This window comes from Oryctolagus cuniculus, chromosome X (genome assembly GCF_051225735.1).
Source record: "Oryctolagus cuniculus isolate XC-2025 breed Fujian yellow rabbit chromosome X, ASM5122573v1, whole genome shotgun sequence".
In the NCBI taxonomy this organism is placed as follows: domain Eukaryota; kingdom Metazoa; phylum Chordata; class Mammalia; order Lagomorpha; family Leporidae; genus Oryctolagus; species Oryctolagus cuniculus.
Window position 1 is genome coordinate 9,925,113 of NC_142888.1, and position 20,475 is coordinate 9,945,587.

A 20,475-nucleotide genomic window follows, 5' to 3' on the forward strand; every position below is an offset into this window, starting at 1 on the left:
AAAATCCTATTACGAAAAGTATTTTGTCATGGCAGAAAGTATGTTCTGTCTCTTAACAACAGTGATCTGAAATTTTAAATTGGCTATTTCCCGTTCTGAACTTCTTATAGTTAATGTAATGTGCACATATGCATATAGTCAGCAAAGGAAGAAACGGAAGAAATGATTAATTCTGAATGTGGTTCCTGAAAATATATACTAAGTCAAAGAAAAATAGCCATTACCACTAGCCAAAATTGTGTTTTTCCATTCAATGACAAAATGTTACATAACCAATCCATTATTAAATTCTTAAGTTTTAAAGGTAATTTGCATATGCCACCCTTAATTTTGAGAGAAATGGAACTTGCAATATAACTATAATAGCCATTTCCACAGAACTTACTACCTTTATTTGATTAAAATCTAGAATTTAAAAAATCTACTAAAACTGGCTATAGTCTAAAATTATTTTAGGCTTTTAGTCACTCAATTTGAGGTATTATCGCCTGTTTCATTTTTGGAAATTATTTTTTTAGAAGTCCAGGAGACTTAAGACTAAAAAAACGAAAAGCCTTCTATTCGTTTATCTACCACTGTGTGTGACTGGCAGTGAGGGACAATCCCTGAACACAGATCCCAGGTTTTAGGCTTAACACTGCCCCCAAGCCACTGTGTGACCTTAGACAAGCCTCCAGTTTAGATATTCCTTTAGAAAAGAGTTTGGCTGCATGAACACCTCTCTGGCCTTCCTACATCCAAAAAACTGTTAACCTATTTCTCAGAATAGACGAATACAGGAGGTATCCTGCGCAAGAATGAGTTCTACTTGTCAGTTTTATCAGCCTTTCCCCAACACAATTGAATCTTTTCAAAGGAAATATTAAAAACCAAAGCAGCTGCTACCATGGGGCTTTAATGCTAAAACAAATCATATCTTTGGAAATCACAGCCAAATTTGCTGATTCTGGTTCCCAATAAAATGTGCAAACTATCTATCCTGGTGTATGTCTCTATTATCAAATCATGCTTAGAACTAAAGCTTGTACTGATTTACGAGAAAGAAAATCATCATTAAAAACGTTAAGTACAAAATGACTTCAATTAATCCCTTTGTCCTGAAAAACTGAGGTAATAACCAGGTATAAAGCTATGAAAACTCATCTATGCTAACTGCAAATCCTTCTGGGTAATGCTGTAAAATTACAGTCATCCCTCAGTATCCAAGGGGGACTGATTCCAGGCTCTTTCCTGGCTGTTCAAGTTCCTTAAATAAAATAGTCCATATCTTCATATAACCCAAAATATCTTCTCAGATACTTGAAATCATCGAAAGTAATCTATCACTTTTGAGAAGGCTCCAAAAAGTTCATGGAAAAATGGGATGAAAAGGTAACATGCATTTTCTGTGAATTTTTGAAGCTCCTTCATATCTAATACAACGTAAATACCTTTTAAATTACTGTTAAACTGTATTGTTTAGGAAAAATGACACAAGAATTTCTTTTCCAAATATTTTCGATTTGAGGTTGGCTGAATCCATGGATGATGAATTTATGCATGTGGAATCTGCAGATACGAAGGACCAACTGTACAAATATCAAATCATAAGGCTAAATTGTAATATCCATCCTCTCCTCTCCAAGCAGGGAAGAGTCTCAAGAATTGAACCAAACTTCAGAAGTAAAGTGACCAAGACAATGGGGGACAAGGGAGAGGTTCCCTCAGGAAAAGGCTAAGAGTTTCAGCATGATTTGCTCACTTCTCTATCCCTGCCAACTCTTCTATAGAATAAAAAATATTTACATAAAATATGAAGGCAGTGGGTAATGGCCCAACTCCTTGGGCCCCTGTCACCCAAGTGGGAGATCCAGATGGAGTTCCTGGTTTCAGCCTGGCCCAGACCTGGCACTGCAGCTACATTTGGGAGTGAATCAGTGGATGGAAGGTATCTCTCTTGCTATCTCTCTTTCCCACTGTCACTCTTCCTTTCAAATACATAAATCTGTTTTTAAATGTGCTTAGTCTGATCTATTTATTTCCAATTTCAGTGCAATAGTAATATGGAACTATTAACAGTGTGCAAACATGAAGGAGAAAAGGTATTTTTTAAAAAGACCTAAGACCATCTATTACTATCTGTTATACTAATATTTAGATAGTACAACTAGGGTCTAGAATTCACAACTTCTAGGGATTCTTTTCCTATTTATAGAAATATGCGCAACTCTGTAAATATTTGATTTTTAAATATGGTGGAGCAGAAAAGCCAAATAAAAGGTTTAATTCTAAAATTAACACCTGAATGAGTAATGCCTACCCATGACACACATGGGTCCTTCTGGACAAATAATAAATTTGAAAATTAAAACTCTAAAGCCCAAAATCTAAATACTTTCCCTTGTTCCTTTCCTGCCCCTAAGCTTTCCTCTAGTTATTTTCAGACTTCTCTGATCCTTTTCCATTTCTGCTTACCATTTGGTTTCACCCCTCCCTATTAAAGATTTTTGCCTTTTACATGTCAACATACCTGTCTCCATTCCATGCGTTCCTTCTAAATTGCCAATTCTCCTATGCTTGTTTTCTTCTTTTATTTAACAGGAAAAATCAGCAAGTCAGACTGAATTCTAAACTCCTGTTTTCATTAGATTCCTGTCTGCTTAATTCACCCCCTAAGACACTCTTTCCAGGGCAGCAGCCCACACCTAGATTACTGGCACTCTTCAGGAACCTGTGAACTTGGGCTGAATGCAAGACAGAGGCACTTTTTATCTGTAGCATAAAAAGCAGACGACTTCAGAGGAGAAAAACACCTTGGGTAATTTTTACAGACTGCACACGTGTTAATTAAAGTCATCCAAGTCCACGGGGTCTGGGAGGAGGGGTCAACAAAAATGAGACTGACACAGAAAAAGACATTAACTGAGAAAATACATTTAACCCATTGACCTAGTTTCCAACAGAAAACCTGCTCCTCTCTACTTTTACTCCAAGGGGCAAGTGAGCTAATTGTTAATTTAAGCCATTTTAGATTCCAGCTGCATAAGTACAATTTAATATCTGAAAAGGATTTTAAACTTTTAAAAAAACAACTCAAGCTTATCAGAAATTCTAATAAAATTTCACATTTGAAATAAAGGTTATTATACTACCTTTTAAAAAAAAATTTTTTTCACTGTCAAAAACAGACCTGGTTATGTTTCTCATGGACTTCTAAAACTGAGTGCTAAAGGGAAATTTCCACTGATTCCTCTAGATTTATCTGCCTCTAGCTAAAGTTAGCAGATATAAATAAATAGCTTTTTCAAGAGTAGTAGGCTAAACTATGGTAACACTGCAATTAATGGTCTGGTTGCTGGACAGAAATTTTTATCAGTCAAGTGCAAGATTATTCAAAACACATTCTAGGCCGGTGCCGTGGCTCACTAGGCTAATCCTCCGCCTTGCGGCGCCAGCACACCGGGTTCTAGTCCCAGTCGGGGCGCCGGATTCTGTCCTGGTTGCCCCTCTTCCAGGCCAGCTCTCTGCTGTGGCCCGGGAGTGCAGTGGAGGATGGCCCAGGTGCTTGGGCCCTGCACCCCATGGGAGACCAGGAGAAGTACCTGGCTCCTGCCATCGGATCAGCGCGGTGCGCTGGCCACAGCGGCCATTGGAGGGTGAACCAACAGCAAAGGAAGACCTTTCTCTCTGTCTCTCTCTCTCACTGTCCACTCTGCCTGTCAAAAAAAATAAAAAAAAAAAAACACATTCAGAAGGGCCTAAGTGAAGGAATTCTGGAAGAGTACCTACCCTTAACAGAGACAACTTTGCCCAGGCAATTTAATTGCCATGTGGGTTATGCTTCAATTAACCAGAATATCACATCCTTCCTCCCGAACAGGAGATGATAGATGTCCTTAGGTGTCATAGACCATTGTGAATGCAAGATAAACCAACTATGCTGATAGAGAAAATATTTGGTAGATTAGTAGTGAAGACTAGTTCTGAGAGCCACTACTTTCTAGGCACACATACTTTGGATACATAATGTACCATCATTGAATTCTATCAGTTTCAAGGTGAGTCCAAGACATCTTATCCCCACTTTAAAATGTAGCTTTTTTTGAAAAGGTCATAAATTCTGCTCCTTAAGAAAAAATGTTTTTGGGATCGGCAATGTGGTGTAGCAGGTGGAGTAGCCACCAGTCTTGGCTGCTCCACTTCTGATCCAGCTCCCTGCTAACAGTCTGAGAAAGCAGTGGAAGATGGCACAGGTATTTGAGCCCATGCCACCCACATAGGAGACCTGGATGAAGCTCCTGGCTTTGGCCTGGTCCTGCCCTGGCCGTTGTGGCCGTCTTGGGAACCAGTGGATGGCAAGTCTTTGTCTATTCCTCTCTCTCTCTGAAACTATTTCAAATACATAAACAAATCTTTAAAAAAATTTTTTAAGTGTTAGAAAGCTTTGCTGAAGCATTAATTCTAACTCTGACCCTTGGATTTCCACTAACAATGAAGTTATTTATTTTAGCAACCAAAACTCTCAGAGTTACAAATATTCTTCTAATAATAAATGTTTATAAAATGCAAATATAATTTGTTAATTCCAAATATATTCTCAGTGATAAAAAAACTAACACTCTATTACAAATCCAACAGACACAAAGAATACATATTATGGTCTTTTCTCATCAAAACATTAGCTTTCTCTAAAAGTTATACAAACCCAATTTAACAGCTTAAGGAAAAAAGTATACTATGGAATCTGAATAGCTTACAATCAAAATATTTACAATAAAACAATTGGCTCACTCAAAGCAGAATGTATCTATAGAATCTTCTTCCTTAATAAACAGTTAAAAAGTAAAAAAATCAACTATAAACAAACCTAAATGCAACGTAGAGTGTGTCTTTTTTATATTCATAGGATTTAAAATAGCTTTTCTTCTCCTTTCAAAAACTGAAAGTTGGCTTTGTTTTTTGTTTTTTTCTTTTGATGCACAGAAAGTGATTCATTTATTGCTTTTGGCTTTCTGGGTTTGGTTGTTTTTAACTGGGAGGGTATGATTCTGAAGATACTTAACATATCAATGCAATTTCTAAGGGAATGACTGGTATGCTGAGTATTACCTTATGCATAATTACAATACTGAAGATGTCCTAGGTTCAAAAATATTAAAATGTCAGTGTACTAAAGAATCGACATGAGGGGCCGGGGCTGTGGCATAGCCATTAAAGCTGCTGCCTGAAGTGCCAGCATCCCATATGGGCACCAATTTGAGTCCCGGCTGCTCCACTTCAGATCCAGCTCTCTGCTGTGGCCTGGGAAAGCAGAAGATGGCCCTCAAGTCCTTGGGCCGCTGCACCCACGTGGGAGACCCAGAGGAAGCTCCTGGCTCCTAGCTTCGTATCGGTGCAGCTTTGGCTGCTGCTGCCAACTGGGGAGTGAACCAGCGGATGGAAGACCCCTCTCTCTCTCTGCTCCTCCTTCTCTGTGTAACTCTTTCAAATAAATTAACAAATCTTTATTTTAAAAAAAGAATCAACATGAGTATTTCAGTGAGTAACAATTTTACTAAAGAGATCTTTTACATACAAAAAAGTACAAATCATATTTTGCCAAATATATATTTACTTCATAAAATGTTTTCAATAAAGCAGTAACTGTTTTCCAAAAACCCAAAGACCAAAGGTAGCAGAATTTAAAGTATTTAAATGTTTCTATGACTAAAATCCAGCATGGCAAATGTCAGGCCTTATCTCCGTTAACAGATGCAAAGATCATCAGAGCTAGTAAAAAATACATGCCACAGACATTTGCCTAAGTCCAAACTGAAACTGTTGTCTCATTTTAAAACTAGGAATTCATTATAGGCAAAAACAAATCATAAAAAGTCTTAACTATGTTGAAGGACAAGATCCTTAAATTTCAGATTTCTTTGATTATACAGTGACAACCTCAGAATTGTAAAAGTTTTCCCACACCTTATATTTTTTCAGTACAATTATATTTCTTAGGCTGCTTTGTTAGTGTAAACACACTCGAATTTTCACAACTCTGTGACAATTTCTACACGACACAGGCTGAACCACAGGTGAACATCATCCTTTCCACAACCCAAGGTTCTCTCCCCACTCTAGGAACTATCCCACCAAGTCCTCAAACTGAGAAGCAAGTGGACTCCAGTTCCAGTCTGGACAACGCCTCTTGTTCTGAAGTAAGAGCTTAACCTTGTATTAACGTTTTTTTTTGTTTGTTTGTTTTTTGTTTTTTGTTTTTTTTTTTGACAGGCAGAGTGGACAGCGAGAGAGAGAGACAGAGAGAAAGGTCTTCCTTTGCCGTTGGTTCACCCTCCAATGGCCGCCGCGGCCGGCGCGCTGCGGCCAGCGCACCGTGCTGATCCGATGGCAGGAGCCAGGAGCCAGGTGCTTTTCCTGGTCTCCCATGGGGTGCAGGGCCCAAGCACCTGGGCCATCCTCCACTGCACTCCCGGGCCACAGCAGAGAGCTGGCCTGGAAGAGGGGCAACCGGGACAGAATCCGGCGCCCCGACCGGGACTAGAACCCGGTGTGCTGGCGCCGCGAGGCGGAGGATTAGCCTAGTGAGCCGCGGCGCCGGCCGTATTAACGTTTTCATACCTATAAAATGCAGATAACATGTGGACTCTACCTATACATAGAAAACTTGGAGTAGGACCTAAGTATGTATACCCCATTCCCCTCACCACAGGTACTTTTAAAAGCCAAGTTTCTTTGGAGGCGAGAAAATTTTGAAATCTATGCTTATAAGGGGTCTTCAAAAAGTTTATGAAAAATTTTTATTGTGTAAGACAAACTATGTATATACTTCAAAACTGGTTTGCACCAAGCCAAACTTCTCTTTTAATTCCATTTTCTACAAATTCTTTGAAGTATCTTGTGTGAGCACACGTATGTGTATGTGGTGTTTAGATAGTTTCCTGGCCTCTAACGACTCAGTGAGGAAATTTGGAAAGCACGGCCTCTGTGATGACAGTCCCAGAGTTCACAGTAAAAAGTTAAAACAGTTTACTTTCAGCTGAGGAAAAAATCTAGTAGAGGACTACAGGGAAAGACATGGCAGAAGAATAAACCCAAATGTATCGACACAGTTAAGAGGGCAAGATTCAGGAGTCTGGAATCAGTGGGGCTCTTCTTAGGGAGACCGAAGGCCCCCTTCCCCTGTGAAGCCACTGCTCAGATCTGATCATTACGAGCACAGGAAGGACTGAAATCTCCAGGAGCTCCTTCCGCAAACTTTGAGCAACAGCTTTTTATTCTCCTGAGGCCGAAGGATCCTGACAAAGAGATGCTTTCCTCAATTAACAGCTATCGCCATCAGCCACTCCACGGAAACACGAACTGCATGTAACTGTTTCTAAAAGCTGGGAGTCTGGGAAAAGGGTTAAGCATGTGAGAAAAGGCTGTTCACCATACGTGTACTCAGTTTCTAAAGAACAACTGCCTTCCTCAACTTCCAGAACTGTGCTGTGCTACAGAATAAAACCTGAGCCACAAACCCAAGACAAAGATGCAATTTTACATTTTCTAGCCACATTTTAAAAAGTAAAAACTATTTTAACATATTTAACTCAATATATCTAAAACACCAATTCAACATGTAATCAATAGAAATAGAGGTAATTTACACCCCTTGTCATCTTAGTCATTGTTATTTCAATTCAGATTAGTCACATTCCAAGTGTTCAACAGCCACAGTGGTGACTATGCTGATTAGTACACTTCTAGTCACAGGTATATGTAATTCTTTCTAAGAAATAATCTTCAGTTTTGACACTTTAGTTTTAACCCCAATAAATTGAATGGAAGTATTCTAAATTAAACATGGAAAGGAAACTTTATAAATCGAAAAGAAACCTAACACAATAGTGTAATAAAATTTTTGCTGATTTTAGTACTAGAATTGGGCTACTTAGCCTCATAATACAAAAACAATGTTGATTACTATGTTTGATCAGAGTTGCTAAGTGATCTTCCACATTTTCCTGAAAAACATGATGCCCAAAAGTAGATACATTAACAAGAAATGAAAAGACTAGATAAGGTGTGTGCTGTGACATAGCAGGTAAGCCACCAGCTGCAACGCCAGCATCCTCTATGGGTGCTGCTTTGTGTCCCAGCTGCTCCACTTTCAATCCAGCTCCCTAATAATGGCCAGGGAAAAGCAGCAAAAGATGGCCTAAGGGCTTGGGCCCCTGCACCCACACGAGACCCGGATAAAGGTCCTGGCTTTGCCCTGGCCCAGCCCTAGTCACTGTGGCCATCTGGGGAGTGAACAAGCAGATGGAAGATCTCTCTCTCCCTCTCTATAACTCTTCCAAATAAATAAATAATCTTTTAAAATTTTTTTTAAAAATACAATGGGGAAACTAAGGTAAAACCAACATAAAGAAATAACCAGATATATCCACAGTATATGACACAGAGATAATTCATACCCTTTTTTGTTTTTTTTTAAAGATTTATCTATTTACTTGAAAGGCACAGCCATAGAGAGGCAGTGGCAGTGGCAGTGGCAAAGAGAGAGAGAAAGTCCCCCATCTGCTGGCCCACTCCCTAGATGGCCGCAATAGCCAGAGCTGCACCGATCCGAAGCCAGGAGCCAGGAGTTTCTTCCAGGTCTCCCCCACGGATGCAGGGGCCCAAGCACCTGGACCATCCTCTACCGCTTTCCCAGGCCATAGCAGAGAGCTGGATGGGAAGTGGAGTAGCCAGGACTCGAACCAGCACCCACTACATCACAGCACCGGCCCCATAGTCTAAAAGAAATGAGTTAAAGGCTCCAAACAAAGAAGCAATAAGGAGATGGAAATGCCATTTACCGTGATTTGAACAGTATATGCATGCCTTTGTTGAACTATCATACTGTGCCACACAAATATGTACATTATGTTAATCAAAAATGAAAAAAGGGAGGAGGGGACTTGTTCTAGGTTAAGAAAGATTATATAAATGTGATATCTAGAAGCAAGGCATAAACCTTGATTTCATTCTAGTGGATTTCAGAGACAACTGGGAAAATGTGAATAAAGACTAGCTATTTGATGTTATCAGTGTATTAGCATTTTGAGTGGAATAGCAGCACACCTAGGTAGGGAAAAGTGCTTATTCTCAGGAGAAGCATGCAACTTTTTTATATGTTTAGAAAACTCTCATAATAGAAAGCTTAAAACATGCTGAAGTTAAAAATAAAAAGTATGGGGTGGGCATTGTGGTAGAGTGGATTAAGCTACCACTACACCCACATATCAGAATGCCTGGTTCAAGTCCTGGCTACTCCGGGCTTCTGATCTAGCTTCCTGCTAAGATAATGATCCAAGTACTCAGTTTCCTGCCAGCCACCTGGGAGACCCAGATGGAGTTTCTGGCTCCTGACTTCAGCCTGGTTTAGCCCTGGCTATTGCGGGCATTTGAGGAGTAAACTAACAGACAGAAGATGGCTCTTCGTCTCTACTTGTCTCTTCACCTTTCAAGTAAATACATGTTTTAAAAAAGCAGGCACCAACATTTCATTTTTCTTAATTTCAACAATTAGGATAAAATCAGAAACCAAAGCTACTTTTCCACAGGGATGAGTCTCTTAAACATAAATGTAGCATGGCTTTATTTTTGTGCCCTCTGGGGCCATGCATACATAATAAATGTTAAAATGGCCTTATTTGAGATCTGCAGTATGCCAAGTATGAGAAAACAGATGGTGGGCCATCGTTGTGGCATAGTAGGTAAAGTTGCTGCCTGCGTATGAGCGGCAGTTTGAATCCCAGCTGCTCCACTTTTTTTTAAAGATTTATTTTCTTTATTTGAAAGACAGAGTTATAAATAGAGAGAGAGAGGGGGAGGGAGAGAGGTCTTCCATCCGCTGGTTTACTCCCAAATGGCCACAACGGCCAGAGCTGCGCTGATCAGGAGCCGGGAGCTTCCTCCAGTTCTCCTACGTGGGTGCAGAGAGGCCCAAGTACTTGGACCATCTTCTTCTGCTTTCCCAGGCCATAGCAGAGAGCTGGATTGGAAGTGGAGCAGCCAGGACTCAAACTGGCGCCCATAAGAAATGCTTTAACCTGCTGTGTCGTAGCACCAGCCCCTGCTCCAATTCTGATCCAGCTCACTGTTAACATGCCTGGGAAAGCAGCAGCAGATGATACTAGTGGCTCAGGCCAGGCAGGCCCCTTGTACCTGTGCAGGAGACCCAGAAAAAGCTCCTGGCTTCGGTCTGGCACAGCTCTGGCCACTGTAGCCATCTGGGGAGTAAACCATTAGATGAAAGATTTCTCTCTGTCTCTTCTCTGACTCTTTCAAATAAATAAATAAATACATCTTTAAAAAAAAAAGATGGTTTCTAGTCTCAAGGAGCACAAAAAAAGTATGGCATAAAACATGAGGATACTTCAACAACTTCATGAAAAAAGGTACTGAAAAGTAAGTTCAGGGCCAGTGCTGTGGCTTAGTGGGTAAAGCCACCGCTCGGAGTGCTGACATCATATATGAGTGCCAGTTCGAGTCCCGGCTGCTCCACTTCCCATCCAGCTCTCTGCTATGGCCTGGGAAAGCAGTAGAAGATGGCCGAAGTCCTTGTGGGTCCCTGCACCCACGCTGGAGACCTGGAAGAAGCTCCTGGCTCCTGGCTTCAGATCTGCGCAGCGTCGGCCGTGGCAGCCATTTGGGATGGAAGGAAGACTTTTCTCTCTGTCTCTGTCTCTGTCTCTCTCTGTCTATAACTCTAGCTGTCAAATAAAAAAAAATACTGCTAAAAAAAAAAGAAAAACAGATTCTTTTGATAAACTTCAATCTCACCCATCTCTAAAGGCAAGAATCACTATGTTCCATTTATCTCAGCAATGTAACTAAAGTAAAACTGAAAGATTAATAGACATTACAAAAAAAACAAAGATTGCTCTGTGGCTGTGACCTTAATAAGTATATCTAAGAAGTTAATTCCGGAAGGGAAGACTTGATACCATTTTGATTCTGCTAACTCCCAATATATGGCCAATGGGTAATGACCACTTCCTATACTGTAGATGCCAGAGGAATCCCTCAGCAGATGCAACATCACTTGGCATTAACTTCCAGCTACTGTCACTACTGCCTACCAAGGACTGATAACTGGAATATAAAAAAGCTCTACAGCTCAGCACTTAAAAATCATTTACTGCTACCAGTTATCCATCATATCATCCCCCAAAAATGGGAAATTCTATTCTATCTCACAAGTACTTCCATCTAGACTGAAGTTGTAGGGGTTCTGTCTTAGTGGTGGGAAAGCATTTGTGTTCAATGCATAAAGACAAAACAGAATTCTCCAGGCAAAAAGCAATAAAAACAATAATAAGGTAAAAAATCAAAACATAAAGAGACAAATGGTTTATACAGTTGATATGGGGCTGATTATCAATGAACAAAAAGGAGTAAATAAGAAATATATTCTTGGGGTCGGTGCTGTGGCATAGCAGGTAAAGCCGCTGCCTACAGTGCCAGCATCCCATTTGGGCGCCAGTTCGAATCCCAGCTGCTCCACTTCTGATCCAGCTCTCTGCTATGGCCTGGGAAAGCAGTAGAAGATGGCCCAAGTCCTTGGGCCCCTGAACCCACATGGGAGACCCGGAAGAAGCTCCTGGCTCCTGGCTTCAGATCAGCTCAGCTCCAGACACTGTGGCCATCTGGGGATTGAACCAGTGGATGGAAGATCTCTCCCTCTCTCCCTCTCCCTCCCTCCCTCCTTCCCTCCCTCTTCCTCTCCCTCTCCCTCCCTCCCTCTCTCTCCCTCTCCCCCCTCCCCCTCCCCTCTCTCTCTGCCTCTCTATGTAACTCTGACTTTCAAATAAATAATCTTTTTTTAAAAAAAGAAATATATTCTTTAGTTTCAGTTATTGCTGCCATATCAATACATTCTGAGAAAAAAGAAAAATCCCATATAAGTTCTCTTATATTGAACTGTAATTTAATAACATTTCACAGCATTTCAGAGGAGGAAAAAAATGCCAGGCTGTTTAGTGTTATTCAAAGGCACAAATGTGTTTATTTTCCAAATGGCATAAGCAACCCTCCTTTGCATATACGTCTGGTAAATGAAGTTGAGGAACTGTTTAACATGAATGTCAACCAAGATTTTTTTGCTTTCTAGAAAGAAGAAAGGCTACAAGAGGTAAACAGAGTCCCAGAGGTACCCCATGTGATTAGAAACCAATTAAGTTAAGCAATTACTGAAACTGCTCTCTCTCCTTTGCGCAAGAAAGGATCACAGGTGAGTTTCTGATATAAAAATGGAAATGCTTACATGCAAAAATGCCAAAGCTGTTTTGGAGACAAGAGTACTTTAAAGAGAGACCTATTTACATGGTAAAATGTACACAGGGATGTTTGATCAGTGTAGATAGTGGATTTATAACCTGCTTGTTTAGAATTGCCAAAATGATGTTTTTAGACAGAGTATTTTCATAGTCAAATTTAGTATTCACAATGAAAGAGAAGGGAAACTAGAACTAGATGAAGAGTAGGCAAGAACATCATCACTATGGCCTCTTGGCTTTCAAGAGTTATTTTATATGCTCTTAAGTACATTTTGGAGAAATAAGAATGAATTTTTTTCATCTACTCAAAAGGCAGAATGGCAGAGAAAGAGAGATAGAGATCTTCCATGCATGAGTTTACACTTCCCAAATTCCACAGCAGCCAGGGCTGGGCCAAGCCAAAGCCAGGAGCCAGAATTCCATCTTGATCCCCCATGTGGGTGGTAGGGGCTCAAGCACTTGAGCCATTATCTGCAATCTCTCCCAGGATGCACTAGCACAAATGTGGAAAGGAAGTTGGAAGTTGAACAGCCAGGATTTGAACCAGCACTGATATGGGATGCAGTAGTCCCTGGTGCGCCACAATACTCGCCCCAAGATCTGTATTAATGTATACCATGCAGAACTATAAACCCCAATTTCAGTATATATTACTTAAATTAAATTTTAAAAGACAGCTAGCCTGACCCAGTTCAGATTTAATTACTTTGTGAAATAAAAATTAAAGCCAACTTATAATGTTCTGCACAAATAACTGTGCTTCAACTTTAAAAGTACTTTTAAGATGAAACTATTCTACTACTTACCTGGTTCATCTTTCACACACAAAATGTATTTAAAAGAGCTTAAATGCACAATCTACAAAAGAGCAGGCTTCTTATTCAAAAACTATGCATTTTTTGGCTCACAATCAAGCCTGGGAATCTTATCTATAAAGACATACTGTTTTAAATGAATATTTGTATTAAGTCTGGTAACGGAACAGTTCTGTCCATTGCTTTAAAATACACTAACCTTTTCAAAAACATTGGATGGGGTCATCAAACAAAACCTGATGTTCTGAATGATGGTATCAGTATGTCTCCAGCGTCTTCTATCATGTCGAAGCCAAGACTGCACAGCCTCGTACAGCTCTATCTCTGGGAACCTGCTGAGATGATCATTATCCAAATAAGACATAAGCTTCTCAAAGCTCAGATAGGACAGGAAGTCAGGCCTGGACATGAGTGGCACAAAGTTTTCTAGCAGAAAGGCATCCAACTTCTCCCTGACTCCCTCAATGTTTACACCGAAATCATCTAAGAGTCTCATAATTTCGGCACAATTTTCTAGGCAGATTTTCGCTAAGAGAAAAGAGCAGCAGAACTTCACCACTTCTATGAGTTGCACATACATGGCAGCTTGAAGAATCTCATGGACAGTATTCATACTCAGTTCTATAGTTCCATAGTACATAAACTGAAGGACATGGCTAAAACCAGTGGCAGTTAGCCCTTTTAAATGGATCTTGTTCTGATCTCGTTCCCGCATGTCTGCGGTAAACATAATTCTGAAGTAATCACTCTGGGTGGCCAAGAGTGCTTTATGGGCCTGGAACTGATGATCTTCAATAACCAGAGTGACATCAAGAAGCAATCCCTCCTCATACAGTGCTCTGAACCCAGCAGAGACACTGGTGTCATGGATGGAGGAACAGAATCCTTCCACGTCCCCTGCCATGGCCTGGAAAAAAAGTAATCAAAGAAAAGTGTTAATAATTTCCATGCATTTAGAAGACACGATGAACTCAGAACTCAACAATTTTTATAATTATGTCAATTCCATTCCTAAGTCTTAAATGGACAACACTGTGGGAGAAGACAACCTAGAAATTTGTAGACTAATGTTTTTGGTTTCCCTACACCTGGAAAGGAAAGTATTAAAGACATATCACACACAAAATTGTTAACTTACAAACAACACATGCCTATCCCACTGATTTTATACTGTCCATTAAAACATGCTGCAAAACTAGCAACACAAAAAGGATTTCACAGCCAAACATTAAATTATGAGATAAAGAAATTACACCAATGTGAGGACTCCTAGAAATTTATCCAAAAGAAATAATCAGATAAATATACCAAATTGTAGATACAAGGTTTTTCTTTCAAGTCTTATCTATAATAAAAAATTAGAAAGTATTCAAAAGCCTAACAATAGATTACTAAATATAACAATTAAAAATGATGGCAGTGATTTACCTAGTCTGACAAAGGACACTTATTAAAAAAGCAGACCTTTAAAAACTAAACAAACATCTATTTGTTTAGATGAGAAAAAGTCTAGAAGAATATATACTAAAATTATGTCCCTGGGTAGTGGGATTTCAAGAAAAGTGTGTCTTTGCCTCTTTACTTACCTCATTAACCTTATTTTTAAAAATGATTATGCATTACTTCTATTTAAAATATAAACATAACTTTTTTTTTAATTTATTTGACAGTGAAAGAGAGAGAGAGACAAGAGAGAAAGGTCTTCCTTCCGTTGGTTCACCCCACAAATGGCCATTACGGCTGGAACTAAGCCGATCCAAAGCCAGGAGCCAGGTGCTTCCTCCTGGTCTCCCATGCGGGTGCAGGGCCCAAGCACTTGGGCCATCCTCCACTGCACTCCCTGGCCACAGCAGAGAGCTGGACTGGAAGAAGAGTAACAGGAAAACTAGAACCCGGTGCCCATATGGGATGCCGGCGCCACAGGCGGAGGATTAATCAAGTGAGCCACAGTGCTGGCCCTAAACACATAACTTTAAAGAAAATTAAACTACATCTCCGTGTAACAGAGAAATGAAGCTAAGATAGTAGAACTGAAATTAGACCTCTTAGGAAGAATAAACTAACTCAATCTATTAGACTATGAAGCAAAATAATTTTTTCCTTTTCAAACAAACCCTCTAGGCCATCTAGCCTCTTAATTCACACCCTTACACAGCTACCAGCTTCCTCCCCAATGACCTATCCACCATTCCTAAATTCCCTCCCAATGCTTTCCACTGTGTCCCATGGAACACTGCTTCACTATAAACAAACTCCCTTACACACTTAAGTTGGTACAAAAAGTTCCCTCCTCAACCTGATTTAAGTAAGACAGTTTTCCTTAAAGTCACAACTTCCAAGCCTCCTGTCTCCTACCTCTATCCCTGCACCTACCCATGTTTAAAAAAAAAAAAATACTCCTTTAGAGCTTACAGATGGACTCTCAAAGCCTTCTCTTAACTGTCTGGTCCTTTTCTCTAAATCTGATGTTTCATCCAAACAAAAACTCATCTTCTGCTCCTTGTCACTGACTAAGGTGTACACCTTCTGATCACTCTCCCACATTAGCTGATGAATGGCACTTGGCAAAGTAGTCATCTTCACCTCACCAATGTTCACAGATGATCACCCATCCAAAACTCCTTTGACCAGGCCTGTAACCTTTCCCCTTACCCCACTGTAAATCCTATTTGCAAATCCCTAGAACCTGGCCAGAAGTGATGCACTCCTGAACGCTGTCAACTTCCCACTGAACCATTCTATGACCTCCTAACATTACCTCTGTCCTTTCCCAGCTTACACTTTCCGTATCAGAGTAATCACCCTCTTGCTGGGGCCTTTATTGCCCTCATCTCTTCGTCTGCCTTGTTCAATCAGAACTATGCTACTGGTCCTTTAATCTCTGGTAAACTTTCAGTGCCTCTGGGCAGTGTTTTCCTTTGAACAGTTGTGAGCACTCCCTGCTGATGTACACTGGATACACAAGATTTTATCAAGCTAAGGACAACCAATAGAGATAAACCTAATACTACAACCAATTTAAAGCACTGTCTAGAATACCCCATGACTTGGAACTGTAGGTCTGAGCTACCTGCTGAAACACTAGCCAGACTATGCCAGCTTAGAAGCGAACAACCAACATCTATGGCTCTGAAACCTCACCAGTGACAATTCAGGACCCAGTCTCCCAAGTCCTTGCCTTTCCCTGGTTGGGTGTCTGAAGGGACACAAGCCCTCCAATGAAATAACTGGTACAACTGACTGATGTAACCTGCTCTACCTCCTTCAGAAGGCTAGCAATGCCAGTACCACCATTCAACTAACCAATGCTCCTCGCTCCATTATTTGTTTAAAGGAAGAGCACCTCTGTGTGACAGATACTATGCTAGGTATGGAGAAATGTGCTGCTCAGGAATCCTCTTTGCGTCCTGGATTTTCTGAGCCCTAAGCTGCTGAGGGGAAAAAGGCAGCTTTCACAGACACGTGACAGACACCCCTTCTCCACGCTTTGGAATAGGACATCACTATATTTATTACTTTGCTTCATCAATACGTTGTCTATAACACTCTATATTTAACTTCTTAACACAGCAGAGTGCCTCAAAAAGTTCAATCAAGCTGAATTAAAAGTTTTCACTGGGGCCAGCTCTGTGGCGCAGAAGCTAGCTAGCTCACTCGCCCTCTCGCTCTTCTCTCTCCCTTTAACTCTGCCTTTCAAATGTTTCAAATGGACGCATGGACGGACTGAAGGAAGGAAGGACGGGAGGGAGGGAGGAAGGACAGGAGGGAGGGAGGGAGACAGGGAGGCAGGGAAAGTGCCAGCACTGTGGTGTAGAAGGTTAAGCCTCCACCTGCAATGCCAGCATCCTATCTGGGCGCTGGTTCAAGTCCCAGCTACTCCACTTCCAATCCAGCTCCCTGCTATGGCCCAGTCCTGGCAGCTGCTGCCATTTGGGGAGTGAACCAGTGGATAGAACAGCTCTCTCTCTGCCTTCCAAATAAACAAATAAGTCTCTAAAAATTTTTAAAAAGAAAAAAACTGATAAAAAATTTTTCATTTTGATGCAAAAAAATCTGAAATTTAAGCATAGTTTTCCCACAATATACGTTTCTTTAAAAAAATTATTTTATTTATTTGAAAGAGTTACAGAGAGAGGTAGAGACAAAGAGAGGTCTCCCATCCGCTGGTTCACTCCCCAGATGGCTGCAATAGCCAGAGCTGTGTCAATCTGAAGCTAGAGCCAGAAGCCTCCTCCAGGTCTCCCATGTGGGTGCAGGGTCTCAAGGACTCGGGCCATCCTCCTCTGCTTTCCCAGGCCACAGCACAGAGCTGGATCGTAAGAGGAGCAGCCAGGACCAGAACCGGTGCCCACATGGGATGCCGGTGCTTCAAGCCAGGGCTTTAACCCGCTGCGCCACAGCACCGCCCCCCCCCCCAATAATATACGTTTCTACAAACTTTTTAAAGACCCTCCCCTCTTTTTAAATTTAAATTTATTTTTTATTTATTTGAAATACAGAGTTAGAGGTAGAGCCAGAGAAAGAGAAGTCTTCCCTCCGCTGCTTCACTCTCCCAAATGACCACAACAGCCGGAGCTGGGCTGATCCTAAGCTGGGATCCAGGAGCTTCTTCCGCATCTCCCATGCAGGCGCAGGGGTCCAAGGGCTTGGGCCATTTTCTACTGCTTTCCCAGGCCAAAGCAGAGAGCTGGATCGGAAGAGGAGCAGCCAGGATTCCTACCAGCGCCCACATGGGATGCTGGCACTGAAGGCTGGGGCTTCAATCTGCTGTGTCACAGTCCCAAAATTCCCCTCTCCATATTAACTTTTTTATTCAATAGTTATCCCAGCCTGAGATCATAAAAAAAGACAAAAGAAACCTTGTTAATAAAGAAAAAAGTCTGACATAATAATACACTAAAAATATTTAAAATGCTTCTCATGGGATACTACTGCTTCCAAGGCAGTTTTACCTTCTTCCTTCCTTTCTGCTAATTCGTGTTTCCTAAGCTATCGACAATGAAAGTATATAACTTTTGTTTAAAGATTTTTTTTATTTATTTCAAACGCAGAGTTACAGAGAGAGGTGGGGAGGAAGGAAAGGAGGGAAGGAGGGAGGAAGAGAGAGAGAGGTATCTTCTACCTGCTGGTTCACTCCCCAAATGGCCACAACAGCCAGGGCTGGGCCAGGCTGAAGCCAGGAGCCAGGAGCTTCTTCCAGGTCTCCCACCTGGGTACAGCAGCCCAAGCACTTGGGCATCTTCTGCTGCTTTCTCAGGCCATAGCAGAGAGCTGGATCAGAAGTGGGGCAGCTGGGACCTAAACCACTGTAGGAGGAGGCTTTACCTGTGAAGCCACAGCGCTGGCCCGAGTATATTACTTCTTAAAACAAAAAGAAAGAAAAATCTTTTAAAGCTCTTTATTGCCAACTGAAATGGTTACATCCTAGTCCCTATTTCCCTGGATCCTTCTGTGGCATGACTTATGTCCTCAGCTCATCACTCACTCAGCTCCATGACGCTGTTGTTCTTCTGGTTCTCTTCCTATTCTTGGACTAACTCATTTCTCAGTCTCCTTCATGGACTCATGTTTCTTCTGTTACCTGTAAAATTCTGTTCTCCAAGATTTTGTCCTTGCCCCTTCCTCTTCTCACCTCAATGCATTTCCCTAAATTACCTTACCTAAACCCAGGTTTTCTACCAAGACCTACTTTTACCAATACAGTAACAATCTCTGTCCAACCTCTATCTTTAATCCAATCCTATACAGATTGAACTAACTGCCTAGTAGATACTTTGGGGTGCCGCCATTTGGAGATAATCTTATTTTGGGATTTCAAAATCAACATATCTAAACGGAATCATAGTTCCACCCTCTCCCTAGTTTCTTGTTCTGTATTCTCCATCTTCCAAAAGGCATTCCAGAGGCCTCTTTCTTCCCATTTGTCCCTTAACCTCTCTTTAAGTCCTATAGATATAATCACATTAAATGTCCACTTATCTAAGACAGCAATGTATATAGAAAAAGAAATTATTATAAAAATCTTTATTACTATTCTATTAATCAAAAACTATATAACTTTTTAAAAGCTATATAATTTTGGCTGGTCCAAGCACAGTGGTATTTATACTAATTGGTCACAACCAGTTAGATTTCTTTGCTCCTTCTCTCCCCTGCCCCCCAAAAAAGCTATATAATTTCACTTTGTAAAAGAAGAACTAGAAGCCAGCACTGTGGTGCAGCAGGTTAACACCCTGGCCTGAAGCGCCAGCGTCTCAAATGGGCGCCAGTTCGAGTCCGGGTTGTTCCACTTCCGATCCAGCTCTCTGCTATGGCCTGGGAAAGCAGAAGATGCCCCAAGTCCTTGAGCCCCTGCACCTGTGTGGGAGACCCGGAAGAAGCTCCTGGCTCCTGGCTTCAGATCAGCACAGCTCCGGCTGTTGCAGCCAATTAGGGAGTGAACCAGCAAATGGAAGACCTCTCTCTCTCTCTCTCTCTCTCTGTGTAACTCTGACTTTCGAATAAAATAAATAAAATCTCTTAAAAAAAAAAAAAGTAGAACTTAAAGAGGAGCCAGCATTGTGGTACAGTGGATTAAGCCACTGCCTGCCTGTGATGTTGGCATCCCTCATGGGCACAGGTTCATGTCCTGGCTGCTCCACTTCTAATTCAGCTCCCAGCTCACGTGCCTAGGAAAGCTGTGGAAGATGACCCAACTGCTTGGGCCCCTGAACCCACGTGGGAGACCCGGACAGTGTTCCATGATCCTGGCTTCAGCCTGGCCTAGCCCCACCTGTTGTGGCCATTTGGGGAGACAATCAGCAGACAGAATATCTCTCTGCCTCTCTTTGTAACTCTGCCTTCCAAATAAGTAAATAATTTAAAAAAAAGTATAACTTAACAGGCCTGTCCATAATTTGGGAAAACAAATATTAGAACATATTTTGGGTACTAATCAATGTGTGGAAGAACTAATTTACTAACATGTTAGAGATCAAAGTAAGTCCCTAGTTTGGTCATGCTTCTGAATCTTTAAATTTTTTAAGATTTATTTATTTGAAATACTGAGAGGAAGAAGGCATAGAGAGAGATCTTCCACCTACTGCCCAAATGGTCACAAAAGTTGGGGCTGGGCCAGGCTGCAACCAGGAACCTGGAACTCTATCCCAGTCTCCCATGTGTGTGGCACAGACCCAAGCACTTGGCCCATCTTCCACTGCCTTCCCAGGCACGTTAATATAGAGACGTGTTGTAAGTGGAGCAGCCAAGACTTGAACTGTAGCCCATATGAAATGTAGTGCTGTAGACAGCAGCTTAACTCGCTGCACCACAGCGCTGGCCCCTTATCTGAATTATTTTTAAAGGCAAAATTAATGAGCTCACAATTTTAAAAAAAT

The 20,475-nt window shown here is 41.3% G+C and overlaps 1 protein-coding gene across 6 annotated transcripts in view; it reads right to left on the reverse strand.

Moving 5' to 3' along the window:
- The window catches only part of KLHL15 (kelch like family member 15), a 48,956-nt gene that overhangs the window by 12,217 nt on the left and 16,264 nt on the right, over positions 1-20,475 (reverse strand). For 5 of the 6 annotated variants that reach the window (XM_089324487.1, XM_089324488.1, XM_002719981.6 and 2 more), the window contains one exon: positions 13,299-14,006. The exons of the other annotated variant lie outside the window; for it this stretch is intronic. In XM_089324487.1, the coding sequence (XP_089180613.1) occupies positions 13,299-14,003 (705 nt within the window). In that variant the 5' untranslated portion in view covers positions 14,004-14,006. The remainder of the gene's footprint in view (positions 1-13,298; positions 14,007-20,475) is intronic. 6 annotated transcript variants of the gene reach the window in all.